The 14,102-nt window shown below is 36.0% G+C and overlaps 1 protein-coding gene across 1 annotated transcript in view; it reads left to right on the forward strand.

The window, feature by feature from the left end:
* Window positions 1-10,155: 10,155 nt before the first annotated feature.
* MYO7B (myosin VIIB) overlaps window positions 10,156-14,102 on the forward strand; it is a 64,637-nt gene continuing 60,690 nt past the window's right edge. The window contains exon 1 of the mRNA XM_070944941.1: window positions 10,156-10,173. Coding sequence (XP_070801042.1) covers window positions 10,156-10,173 — 18 coding nt within the window. The remainder of the gene's footprint in view (window positions 10,174-14,102) is intronic.

Here is a 14,102-nt window from a genome sequence, read left to right on the forward strand (position 1 = left end):
ATTCCCATTTCAGCCTTGAATAAAGAGGACTACAAGTTCTTTGCTACAAGCATCCGGCCAGCCACTAGATCAGTGTTTCTCAACTTTGGTAGCTTGAAGATGGGGTCCACTCATCTTCAAGCTACCAAGGTTGAGAGACACTGCACTAGATAACAGATTAATTTTCCTGTACCTTATTGATGTCATTTAGCTGTCGTGCGGGTTTCGGATTATATTAACCCTTGAGATGACAGCACCTAACAGTGTAGCCCGTTGTTATTAATTGAGGTTATAAAAATACTGATTTCCATTTGCAGTCATACGTCCGTTCTAAATTTGAAGTACTCTTCAGAGTGCAGAAAAGTTGCCTCCCACCCGTTGCTTCTTTCCCTAGTAGAGAGCTCTCTGGCTTGTATCTCAAGAAGGGAAAAGTCTTATAAAAGTTTAAGCAGACTGTAAGGACATCTCCTAGTGAAAAGCTATAGCATGCTAGCCTCAGAAGACCATACTGTACTAACCCCTAAAAAAAAATAAGCAGAAAACATTTACAATGTTTCATGGAAGTAGGATGATTGATGAAATTTCCATACAGGTCAATCTCCGATTTATCACCATAATTGGGACCATAATTTCCATTGCTAAGCAAGGCACAATCAATCAATCAATCAATCATAAATACTAAGTGAGTTGCACCCAATTTAATGGCCTTTTTTGCCATAATTGTTAAGCGAATCACTGTAGTTAAGTGAGTCATGTGATCATTAAGAGAATCTGCTTCACACATTGATTTTGCTTATCAGAAGCTGGCTTGAAAGGTCACAAATGGTGAACATATGTCTTAATGAATATATGCCAGTTGCCAACCACCCAAATTTTGACCATTTGATTGTGGGGAAGCTGCAATGGTTGTAAATGTGAGGACCAGTCATGTTACTTTTTTCAGTGCCATTTTAACGTCAAACATCACTGAATGAATCGTAAATTGAGGACTATCTGTAGTGATTCCTAGCTAATGACCAATGCCAGTAATGCAACAATAAAAAGAAGCTCTTGTCCTGCAAAAAAATTGAACATAGTAGTTAGTAGTTTTAGCAACTCCACAAACTGCACATTAATTATCCAGCTTTCCAACAATAAATGTATTCCTCATGGAGCAATGTCCAGGTAAAACTCTCAAAAATGAAAGCTGATGGGCTTTGCCAGAAATGGCAAAAAACTGAAACTCACTAATCTGTAAACGAGGAATGCGCCCTCCAGCCAGTAATATCAATATCCAATTCCTTCTGCCAGATGTTTCCCCTTTAACCCAATTCCTAACGAACTTCATATGAATGATTTAATGTTGCACCTACCAATTCATTCCCAAAACTATCAACAAGAGGTGGAATCTACTGGGAAGAGGGAAAGAGTTCAATAATGCTTTTCCAAATTCAAGCAACTCAAGTTGATGTTTTTCAAACTCCTGGTGGAGTATGAAAGGATACTTCCAGATGCTCAAGGTGCCCCATAATTTTCTAGCAGGTGGCAACGCTAGATAGGCCTTTTGGAAATAAAAAAGACATAATTCTATATTCTGTAACACCAAATTTTCTAGAAGAGGGAAACCATGGGCCTAGTTTCCTATGCTTCCAAGATATGCATAGGTATGATGGAGTCTGATATAGTATAAGCTTGCTTTCTCAGAGAACTTTTCTGACTTTTTTTTTTTAATTTGATTTATATGCCGCCCTTCTCCGGAGACTCAGGGCGTCTTACAATGCATTAAGCAATAGCATTCATACTTTTGTATATTTATATAAAGTCAGCTTATTGCCCCCACAAACTGGGTCCTCAATTTACCTACCTTAGAAAGGATGGAAGGCTGAGTCAACCTTGAGCCTGGTGAGATTCGAACTTACAGTAATTGCAGACAGCTGGTGTTAATCACAATGCTATCAGTCTGCTGAGCCACGAGGCCCCTTCACACCCTTACTTATGCTTCTTACCAAAGAATTCTCATAATACATTTGTTTGGCCTTATACATACTATGGTATTCACTGTTCAACTTCGTGGTACACCCTGCGTCAAAGAGGCACAGTTGTTTGCAAACATTTAGGTGCCCTAATCAAATAGAACATTTCAGTTAAATCCCTAAGTAAACTGAAACTAATAAAATGTATTACATAATACACACTTTACATAATACATAGCAGTAAGTTTAAAATATCTTATAAATGTATGTGCTTTCTTTTTATATACAGATATTTATAGACTCAGAATCGGAAAATGTAATATCGTATAGCAAGTACAAAAGTTTGGACATCTTTTCAGTTAGTTGTTTGTATCTTTGTCAGGGATACCAGCTTCCAAACCTTTCTTGTGACTTTCTTTCTTCAGACTTTCTGTTTTCAGTTTAAGTTTTTCTCTCTACTCTTTGTATGTTGAGTTGAATTTTTAGTATTACTATTTATTAAATTTTGCATGCCTCCTGACTCCCAGTGACTCTTGGATGTGATCTTTAGATCTGGAAACCATGCAGTCCAATCCAAATTATTTATCATTATGCCTTAGAAATACTTAATAGTCAATTGGCAGGTATATTGAATCATTGGTTTGCTGAATAGCCAAGTCTCCTTTCAGCTTCAGTTTTTTTTAATCATTTTTAAAAGATAACTCTCTCCCCCACTAGTTCTGAATACAGTCTTGGGTGCCTTGCACATCACATTACATTGGCTTTGTCTGCTACCACACCTCAATGAATGGCTGCTGCACATATTGACAGACTCCTGTGGAGGCAAGTATCAGCTTCCCAGTGTTCACTGCTACAGTTTCTTAACCCATGGTTTCTTTTCACAATGCCAGTATGGAGCTCTTGCCTACCTTCACTCAGATCCCTGCTGCAATCTGAAGAATCCATCTCCTAGTACTGGGCACAGCAATTGAACAGCTGATACGTTGCACAAGCCTTGTGAGCTGTTGCAGCATTATAAGAAGACTGTTGCACATTGTAATGCCTACTAAATGCAAGAAGGTTCTTAGGAACATTGTCAGGGAAGCACTCTTATTTGTGGTATGTCTTTGCTGAATGCTGTATCTATCCACAATGCAACAGTGGAGACTTTTCACTTTCACTTAGGCCTTTGGTCATAATATAGAGACAACATCCTATCAAGCTACTTCTGTCTGGTGGTAGCCATTGTACTGTGGTAGTTTACCACATAGCTCCAATGTTGGTGCTTCCAAGTGATGGGGTAGGGGTACCCATGGATGATATGCCAAAATATGTATTTCTTTAAAACATTTACTTAGCGACCCATCTTACATTGAACTCTGGGAAGCTCCCAATAAAAATCAGATCAAAATGGTGGTCATGATGCAAAATCAAAGCCCTTGCCCCTTCTTTATGCGTGTCAGTGCCATCATCCACAAATTATAGTTCAGATGGAGGATGTATTAAAGAATTTTAGCTTGTGCTTACATCATCAGGAGTGAATCACTCCAGCACATATCCTTCTTAACTGCACTATTGTGTGGATTGTTGTGAGGAACAATAGAAAATAATTTGTACCCTGCCTTGCTCCTGTATAATATTTGGGATATAATCTAACAAATAAATAAAACATTTAAAAAACCTTGAAAAACAAAACAAACAATTCAAGGAACATTCATTACGTGCATATTTTATATATACTGGTCATTGTTGAGCTGAAGATAATTGATGAATATCTGAAGCAATTTTCTGGATCAAGATTAACCACATTTATTAATCTGAATTGGTAATTCAAGATGTCTGCTGAAATGCTGGATTTAGTGGAAAGGAGAAAGATGTTTGGCATCATCCTGCTGAATACTGAATAAATCCAGCCAGTGGAAGTGTGTAGGTATGGGGTTGTTTAACAAACCATTAATCATGGTTACAGTTAACTAATTTATTGTGATGTCAGCTGTTAAATTTGGAGGATTGTATCTCCACACAGTACTCTCATTCAGGCTACAGCTTCTCTAATTGGTTTACATTTTAATATAAATGTTTAGTTTTGAGATCCAAATCTAAAAAGAGCTTTTGTATTTTGGCAAAGCGCCAGAAAAGTTCAATTCATATTCTTCCCTACCTAATTTGGGAAATGGACAAATACACTCATCTATTAATAAGGAAATACATTTTTTCACATTATGCTACATCTTTCTGGTATATGTGGTATTCTGTACAGCTTCTCGTAGAAACAAGGATAGGTTTGTGCCTGTACTGCTCCAGAGGATTTGGCAGTGAAATTAGCGCAAGCAATATTACATCCCCAGTGATCTGTTCCTGTTTTTATTAGAATTTCAAACATTGCCCTAAAAGCTTATTAGGAATGATTGGATTACTCATCTGCCCATCCACTACAACACACTTTCTAACATACATAACCTGATGCAGCACCCTAAAACTTTAAAATAATTTTTAAGCAAAGAGAAATTACCGTAAATGCTCAGGAATACAAGCATTATTTTTATTGTTATTTTGAAGAATTATTTCTTATGTAACATGTAAATCTATTACATTATGTATTCTAGAATGAAACTATATTATAGCAATGTTATGTATAAGAATAAAAATGTTTTTCAAGAATTTAACTCCAAAAAAACAATCTAATAAGCTTTTGAATATTTATAGCTTTATGGCTTCTTTCAGCTATGTCCAAAAATATTTGCTTGGCTCAGATGAGCCAGGACTTGACAGAAAATAGGTTCAATATATGCATTTAATGCTTTGTTGGCTGGGTCCCAAAAAGAGGGATGGATGGATCACGTAGGTTGTAATAAGATTGCCCAGCAGGAAAGGATGAACTTATAACATCCAGAATAAGAAGCCCTACCTTGGTAGTATTTATGTACAGGTACTTGGATGATAACCTATTTTGACTTTATTTTCACAGATGCATGAATGTAGTAATGATATAATGTTTGGGATTATAGGGAAAATGCTGTGGTCTTTATTTTAATCTCTCCCTTCCTCTCTTTCCCTTTTTGATATCTCCTACCATTGGTTTTTAAATTTAACTGTATCAGACAATGACGTCGGAAAGAACTCTGATTGGATGTAATGATTAATGGGAAGTTTCAGAAGGCAAAAGTATATCCAGTCATCTGAAGTTAGCATTAAGCTGCAGTAATAATATATCCAGGACTGCAGAATTCCAGAGCTCACAGAGGTGTGATTGGAACAGTTTGATACCTTTTCTTAGCTTATGTGACAGAAGAATATCTACAAGGTTATTAATTTTCTCAAAAGCAAGAAGAGCAGTGTAAGACTTTTGTGCTATTTTAATTCTTTAATCCAGTGGGTGGGCTATTAATTAAGAAGCACCATATATGTTGACATAAAGAAACTTGTTCTTTAGAACAGCATAATTAAGTTGTTCAGCATTATATAGTTGATTTATGGTGGTATAATGTAATTGCATTTTTAAATATATCTACTGCAGATTTGTCTAATAAAACTGTGGGCTGATTTCATTGCAACATAATATTTTACTACTCAAGTTTGTTTTTCAATTAATCTAATTAAATAATTGAATTAGAATTTTTGCCATTTAATACTAGGAGGTTACTGTTTTTCATACACATAAAAGGAATGAAAAACATGTAGAAAATAAAAGCAAACAGTACAAAGGTAAATATTATAAAAAGCAAACTATAACATGGCATTTGGAATGGGTTTTAAATGGTACTATCAATTGGCTAAAAATGGAAAGAGATTAATTATTTCAGTTTTACCTAATAGTTAAAACTGTGTACGTGTTCTTATTCATGATGTTTCTGGGGGGAAAAACCTTAAGCCATAATCTGATGCTGCTCATGATTGCATAGAGCTAATTCTAGGACTTTTTTCTTGTGTTTCATGTGATTCCTTGGAGGCACCATCACAAAAGAAGTACTCTTTCTTTCTTCACAAAAATTAAGAATGAATGACCCTTTGGGGAAGGCAACTATTAACTATGGATTTTTTATTACCTCATCAGTGTTTGAAAAAGTTAACTGGTAAATAAAAACATAACAGATAAGGCTTCTAATCAGTGAGTTTTTTAATACTGAAATTATTGTGACTATTATATGCAACTAGTTTTTTGTAAAGTTTTCTCTTACAAAATATCAGGTGTGCTAATGGTGACCAACATAATATTTTTAGCTGACAACATCTTAGCATCTCGTACAACCAAGAAACTAGAATCTTGGAATTGTTTTTAACTAGATATAATGAAAGGGAAAAGAAAATTATGTTACAAAATCTGAGTAACTGAATAGGCTTACTTTAAAACCCAATTTATTTCTCAGTTCATAAGGATGGAGCTTTCTTGACCATAAGGGATCCTTGCTGCTCTCTGAGCTTGGTTGTTTTCTTGCAGTTATTTTATTACCAAAGCTAGATAATCATCATGAGCACTGATTATGTTGCCTAATTTGGATAATGAAATGTCTGCAAGAAAACAACCAAGTTCAGAGAACAGCAAGGACCCCTTTATTTCAACCTGAGCTACAAATATTCTCCTGTATTGGTTTCTTGATCTTGTACTAACAATATATTGATTCCCTAGAAAAAATAAAGGAAGATTCCAAATAAATGAAGAAAATGTGCTTGTAGTATTTTGAAAACTGCCATCCTCTTTTCCAGGCTATTCCCACAACACTTATCCCACTCCCATCCACTCACTTTGCCATTGTACATGCAGTGCACTAGTGATTCAGGAATCATTGCTATACTGCTTATTCACTGTATTGGATTGGGACTGGTTATTATCACAGATTTATTTTGGATGGTACAAATGCAAGCAAGGCATTGAATAGAAATACTTTTCACTTTTGCAAATCCCCCCCCCTTTATTTTTCATTGTTTGGAGTGTGAGCACTTCAAAGTAGCCATGACAGGAAATGGAGTCCAGAAGAAATACTGAAACAGGCTATATACTAAGAGAATATTGAAAGCCTGAAGGTGTTTTCTCTTCACTCTGTCTTCTACCAAAGACAGCTGGTTTGGTGTAATAGTTAAACTGTTAATCTAGAAACCAGGAGACTGTGAGTTCTAGTCTTGCTTTAGGTTTGAAAAACTGGCTGGGAGACTTTGGGCCAGTCATTCTGTTTCAGCTCCTCACCTGACAGGTTAGTTGTTGTGAGGAAAATAGGAAGATGAAGGAGCATTATTTGTTTGCTGCCTTGAGTTACATATAAAGTAATAAAGGTGGGATGGAAAATTTAATTAAATAAATATCAGAAGGTGTAGGTGTGGAAGGGGAGTTGCTCCTTTTTTTTTTAACCATTTTGTAGCTAAATTGCAATATAGGTACCATATACGAGGGAAGAAAGAGCATCTTCCATGCTTTTTAATAAAAACTTCCTTCCCCCTCACATTTGAATCATAATATATATGAACTTGGTTTCAAATTTTCTTCTGAAATAATTATGAATCTGGTTTGTATGAGAAGCTAAATATTGCAAAGATAATCCCTAAGCGCTACACAATCAGTCATTGATTGCTCTCACCTGATTAAAATGCCAACTGTAAAAATGGAAGATACTCTGGCCTGGGGCAAAGTCCTATAATAAATAACTATGAAAGGAACTTCAGTCACTTCCTGACTTCATAGTCATGGAATAGAAGGATTATTTTTTCATGACAGCATTCTTCCAGGGTTTCATTGCCAGGGTTTTTAAACATGATTTTTCTGAAATGGAGAATTGGAACTAAGCTATAACTACTCTTCTAGGGCAGGTAATGTGATTTTGGTCTTTTCTTCACTTAGTCTTGTAGAAGATATGATTTCAGAAATGGATAAATTCTTACTTGGAAACCATCATTTTAAATGGCTCTTATTATCAAGTATTTTATTCATCTATTAATTGTAGAGAATCAGCTACTTGCTTTGAGAATAAGTATAAGTGCTGGGATAAAGGTTTCTGGAACACTAAGAGTTAAAACCGAATCGTCTAAATTTGGCAGTTTGATTGTGACATATAAGGCTTTATGATCAGGCCATGAGCTTCAGAAACCCAAAATATATAGGAATTTAATTGAATATTACTATTTTTTTTTAAAAAAATAACATTTTAATATATTTGGGCCTGGAGAAAAACAAATTCCAAGACTCTAGGTCAAGAAAGAAATTTTAAAAAATCTTTCAGGTTTTTTACTCATTGTTGATTTATTTGTTAATAGTTATTACACTAAATAAGAGCTTTTAAGTGTGAAATAATGAGAAAAAAGTTTGAACATACTGGTGCATATCCATATTTTATCTTATGGCTTCTGAAATGCATTTTTATCATAATTATATTTTAACCAAAGACCTTAAGGTGAACCCTGCCTCACCCGACATATCCATATATCTCTGTCTCTGCAAAGTCCCATTAAAATTAGCACAAAGATTTAGAATATGTACTGAGGATAAAAGGTACTGCTCTATTTAAACATGGGGTACACACAGCAGCTTTTTTAGAAAAATGTTTTACATTTGTGACTCTCAAGAGTATACATTTATTTGAAGTTGTAACTTCGACCATGGTGATTGTAGCAGTAGCATAATATTATATCAGAAGTCTCAATTCTCAAAAAGTGCCACTGGCTACTTCCTCAATTCAGAAATGGATGACATTCTCCTCCCACTCCAGTCCATTGCAAATGCATTCCACACCCATGCTTTCCAGCCACGTTTCAAAATTGCTGTTTTGTGATCTGAGCCACCATAAGCCCTTCAGAGGAGACAGTCTCCAGCCCTTGATTTCTTTTAGGAGCACCCCAACTCCAACTGGTTAGCACATTTCTTCATTTGTAGTGGCTGGTTTCCGTCCTGGGCAGCCATCTTGTTCTAGATTGTTTGGCTGCTACGTTCTCTGCTGGTCAACAATAGTTAGTTCTCTGCTCTTCACCCCAGAAGTACATGTTCCATTCATTCCTTGCAGTTCCCTTTATGTTTCTGCCTAGTAAAGAGACAGAATAAGTGAGTAAAGAATGTTTCTTGTGCTCTCTCACCCCTTGCCCTTTGTACTGCAAAGCTTCCCTTCCCTTTTCTTGTTTTCTAAAAACATCTTTAAGTTGCAATATAGAAATACTTTATTTCTATGAAGAATTCTTCCTTGCCATTAACTTACTAAGTTGCTACAGAGAAACTTAAAAACAAAACGAACAAAAAACACAACAACTGTTCCCTTTTGTTTTGGATGTTGTTGCAGAATTATGATGGTACCAAAAGGCAAAACAAACAAATAAATCCCAGTCTGTAGTCTTAGTAGAGTCAATACAGATAATGAGGGAAGGGATGAGGGAAGGCATTTATGTGTGCATCTGAGAAAGTAAAGGAATAGCACAGAGACTAGTGAATTAACAATCGCTAAAAGGAAAGACAGGCATTGGTAGATCAGTTCACACAAGAACTGCCTGCAAAGCTTGCTTTCCTTGCATAGTTGGGAAGAACAAGAAGCAGAAAAGCAGGCAACCAATTGGCCTTGCAATGGTTATAGCTTGGACTGAGCACCAGCTGGGTCCCATTGCCAATCATTGCAATCTGGACTGGAACTTCTAAAGTTGGCATAAGGAACAGGTGAGAGCTGCACAAGAGGCAAGCAACTTAGACTGTACAAGAGCGTTGAATTGCCTTAAATGTTTTAATAAAGCATGTCATCTTTCTCCATGTTTATTATTATCATTTCTTGAATGGAAGTGAAAGAAAGAAAGACCTGCTGCAAATCATCCAAAGATGTTATAATTTAGCAAAAAAATTGAAATGTTCTCTTCTGGTTCCAGTATTCTACTCAGTGAACCTTCAAGAATTAGTATCAATAAAGTGGCAGTGTCCTTCAGTCAACTGTTTCAGAAGGACTTACAATATCTGATTTTTGACTCAAGTTGTTTTTAAAGCAGAGGATAAATCAATGTATTTCATTTTCAACCTGATCTAGTTACATAACATAATTTAAAATTGGGGAAAATAATTTTAATTTGCATAAATTTACCAGGCATTATTTCAGGGTTGTTTAACACTCTCTGATCTTTCTTAGGAAAAATGCATACTAGTCCCATCTCTAAATGTGTAACTTACTCATGAATTTCAGATTCGTGTTCATGATTTTGCTAAAATATTTTATCCTTTTATTCTATTCCTCACCCCTATTTCCTACTTTTCCTCCAAACAGGCTGCAGATAATCACGTTGTTAAAGCAAGATGGTTGTACTTCAAACTGTAAGTCATTAAACATTTGCATTCGTATGACACCATTGAATAACATACTGTTTGAAATATAAACTAGGCCTGACAAGAAGCCATATATATATATATATATATATATATATATATATATATATATATATATATATATATATTTGTTTTCTCAGGTTTTCGCGGGTGTTTGTATGTAGGTCTTTGGTTATTCGGGTCTTCTCCCACGTAAAATTGGAAGTGTCTTGGCGACGTTTCGACGAAGTCTCATTCGTCATCTTCAGGCAAATTGCTCCTGGAAGCACGAAGCCGAGAACACCAGCCTGAAGATGACGAATGAGACTTCGTCGAAACGTCGCCAAGACACTTCCAATTTTACGTGGGAGAAGACCCGAATAACCAAAGACCTACATATATATATATATATATATATATATATATATATATATATATATATTGTTATTACTTGTTTAACTAAATGCTGATTGGGAAAGAAGTTGAGACTCAGACCATATGTATAGGTAGTCCTAGTCCTTGACCTACAACTATTCTGTTTCCCCCAAAATAAGACATCCCCTGATAATAAACCCAATCGGTCTTTTGAGCGCATGGCAATAAGGCCAAGCGCTTATTTCAGGGTTCAAAAAAATATAAGACAGGGTCTTATTTTCGGGGAAACACGGTACAATTGAGCCCAAAATTTCCATTCCAAGCAAGACAGTTATTAAGTGAGCTTTGCCCCCATTTTATGACCTTTCTTGACAAGTTGTTAAGTGAATCACTGCTGTTGTTAGTAACTCAGTTGTTAAGTGAATCTGGCTTCCCCATTGACTATACTTGTCAGGAGGTCTCAAAAGGTGATCATATGAACCTGGGACACTGCAACCGTCATAAATATCTGCCAAGCATCTGAATTTTAATCACGTGACCATGGGGATGCTAAAACAATTTTAAGTGTAAAAAATATTCATTAGTCACTTTTTTCAATGCTGTTGAAAACTTCAATGCTGTTGACAACTTTAAATGGTCACTAAATGAATGGTTGTAAATTGAGAACTACCTGTATTTATTGAAGGTAGGCCTTCCTCCTTCATCCAGTGCTCCCCAGAAGTACTATAATGAAGGCTAGAAAATATTTTTTAAAATAAGACACTACGGTGCAACTGCCTGATAGGACAAAGAGTTTCCAGAACAATTAATCCAGCACAGAAAAAAGAACATTATTCTCCTATTTGAACCTTTATGTTGCTTTCAGTTTTTAGGACTTTCACCCACTTGGGAGCTAAATACTGTACCTCTTCCCAGTATTAGACCCTGGTGATACCTTGTTATCCTAGATTAGACTATTTTTTTTCTTTCAGCATTAAGTATTTGGATTTAAAACAAATGTTACCTACAGTGATCCCCCCTTTTACAAAAGATATAATTTTAAACATGCACATACAATACTCCACTGTTTGCTTATAAAAGTACTTCTTTTTGGCTTGCTTTAAAAAACAAAACAAAACAAAACAAAACAACAACAGTAAAATCAAAATTACAATAAATACATTTTAAACTCAATGTACAATTAAAAACTTCATGAGGAAAATATATTTTGGCCATTTACCTAAATATTGGAAGTGAGGGTCCAAGCACATCTCCCTGAAAAGTTTGTTTCATACCCTGCATAGCAAAAAGCTTCTGTCGGGGGCATCTTCAAAACAGCCTCTCCTGCTGATCTAAGTAATTGGGTAATTCCTAAAGAGAGGACTGGTTCTGTACTAAGCCATTTAAAGCTTTAGACATCTTAAATTGTGCTCAAAAGGCAATGGGCACTCAGTGTAGCTTTTCCTGTTATAGACATGATGTCTTCCTTGTGCCTTGCTCTGGTTAGCAGCCATATTATACCAATTTCACATTCTGTATATTTTTAAAAAATAGCCCCATATAGAATGTGTTGCAGCAGTGAAGATAATTGAGACTAGACATGGATAATTGTCAGCAAGTCTGCCTGACTCAAGGAGGGCTGCTGTTGGTGGAGTAGTTTTAGCGTGCAAACTCCTTTCTCGTTGTAGTTGTCTCTTTAAATTCAGTGATACCTGAGGATCAAGAACCTCTCTGAAATAACAAGCTTTCTCTTTTGTGGAGAGTGCAGCCTCATCCTTGTCTGAATTTAAGTTTATTCCTTATCTTTCATCCACTTCATTAGCAAGATCGGGGTATATTCAAGGATGTTATTTAACTATAAGCTTCTTCATAGTTACTGTAAATAATAATTTGAAGCCATCTAATATTGATGATATCTCTGAATGATCCTTAGACACGCACATGCCTGATATGTGGTGACTTGTCTTTCTGGCTTCCATAATTAGTACTTAATTTCTTTTCATATAATTTCTGCTGCATTCTTCTACAACTCATTGGGAAAGCCATTGGTCAATGATAAACTAACAGAATGTATTCCAACAGGAAGGACTGCAACCACTACAAAACAGAGCCCCCAAGTTCTAACCCCACCAGAGGAGCCAGAAGGATAATATAGTTGATGGTATTAAAAAAAGCACCAAGGTGTCCCAGTGAACCAATAGGAACTCCAATTTCAGGGTTGATTTAATTTAATTTAATTTAGTTTAATTTAAGCACAGCCAGACTCTAGTCTAGAATAATTCTGGCAGCTCACAATATCACAATAAGAAAAAAAATGTAATACAATTAAAAAAGAGTTAACAAAAACAAATAAGGTAAGAACAAGATGGTGAATCTTGCCTACAACATAAGGAATATATATCAAAGGCAATATCATAACCTGGATAAAACTCCAAATGAACTAGGTCCAGAAAATCTATTTCATCCATGTATTTGGAACTGCAGAATCACCAGTTTCTTGATCATTTTACTCACGCCTAGAATATTTGACACTGACCTACAATTGCAAAAATCTTCCTAGTCAAAGGAGGGCTTTTTTTAGTAAAGGTCATAACCTGGTAGGGATCACATGCTACCCTCAAGTAGGTTCACCTCCCTTCACCTCCCTTACAATCTGGCAGATTTAATCAGTCAGATGGGGCAAGAGTCAAGCAAAGCAGATAGTTACTCTCATCTTTTCACATATTGACTCTGTTATAAATTATATAAGTGGCAAAAAATCCATATTGACAGAACAAATGATTGCCAATCACCATATCGTAAAATTGATGAGAATTGCTCATGGTGGGGCCGTGGCTGCTCTTCTCTAATATCTTGATGAAAGAGATGTCATATCGTACCGAAAAGCATTACTTGCCTGTTCTGCGCACGTGCAAGGGATGTAGAAAAGTAAGTTCTTTTAATGCATCCATTGCCATGGACTAGGATTTGAAATGAGTCTTAAAACTGACTCTGTGCCTGCTTAAGCGTAAAGGCTGGTCTGGTGAAGGAGCAGGTGTGTGTGGGCATTGGAGAAGAAGGATGAGGAAGTCGACAGTTGCCAGAGGACAACACTGGGAAAGCATTTGCTGGATTACCCTTATCAGGCCTCTACGAACATGCCACTCTTCTACGCTGCTTTGGCTGTGACTCAAATCATTGCCCAGATAGAGAAGATAGCTGATTCGTCAGTCTGGAGTGTTGTCCTCAGAGTGAACGAAGAGGTCAACTAAGGAGTTGCTTGTATGCTCACAGGTGAATTTGGAAGCTTTACTAAGACTATTGATACAAGACTAGGAGAAGAAACCTCTAATAGCTTCTGCCAGAAGTATTTACTCATTTGGTTAGGTACTTTATTTTGAATATTACTTTGAATTCCTAGTTTGACTCCAAAGATTTTGTTTTCAAACCCAGTTCCTGAAACTCAATGACTAGAAAGAGTAAACTTCAGCTTTTCTCTACAGTGTAGAGTCTACACCATTGGAGAATCCAGTGTTTGCCTTCTGTTATTCTCTAACAGTTTTCCAGTTCTCTGTCTACAAGAATCACTGGGACAGCATGTTTAC

The sequence above is a fragment of the Pituophis catenifer genome, unplaced genomic scaffold (genome assembly GCF_029215685.1).
Source record: "Pituophis catenifer annectens isolate HBS135680 unplaced genomic scaffold, rPitCat1.0.hap2 SCAF_6, whole genome shotgun sequence".
NCBI lineage: Eukaryota > Metazoa > Chordata > Lepidosauria > Squamata > Colubridae > Pituophis > Pituophis catenifer.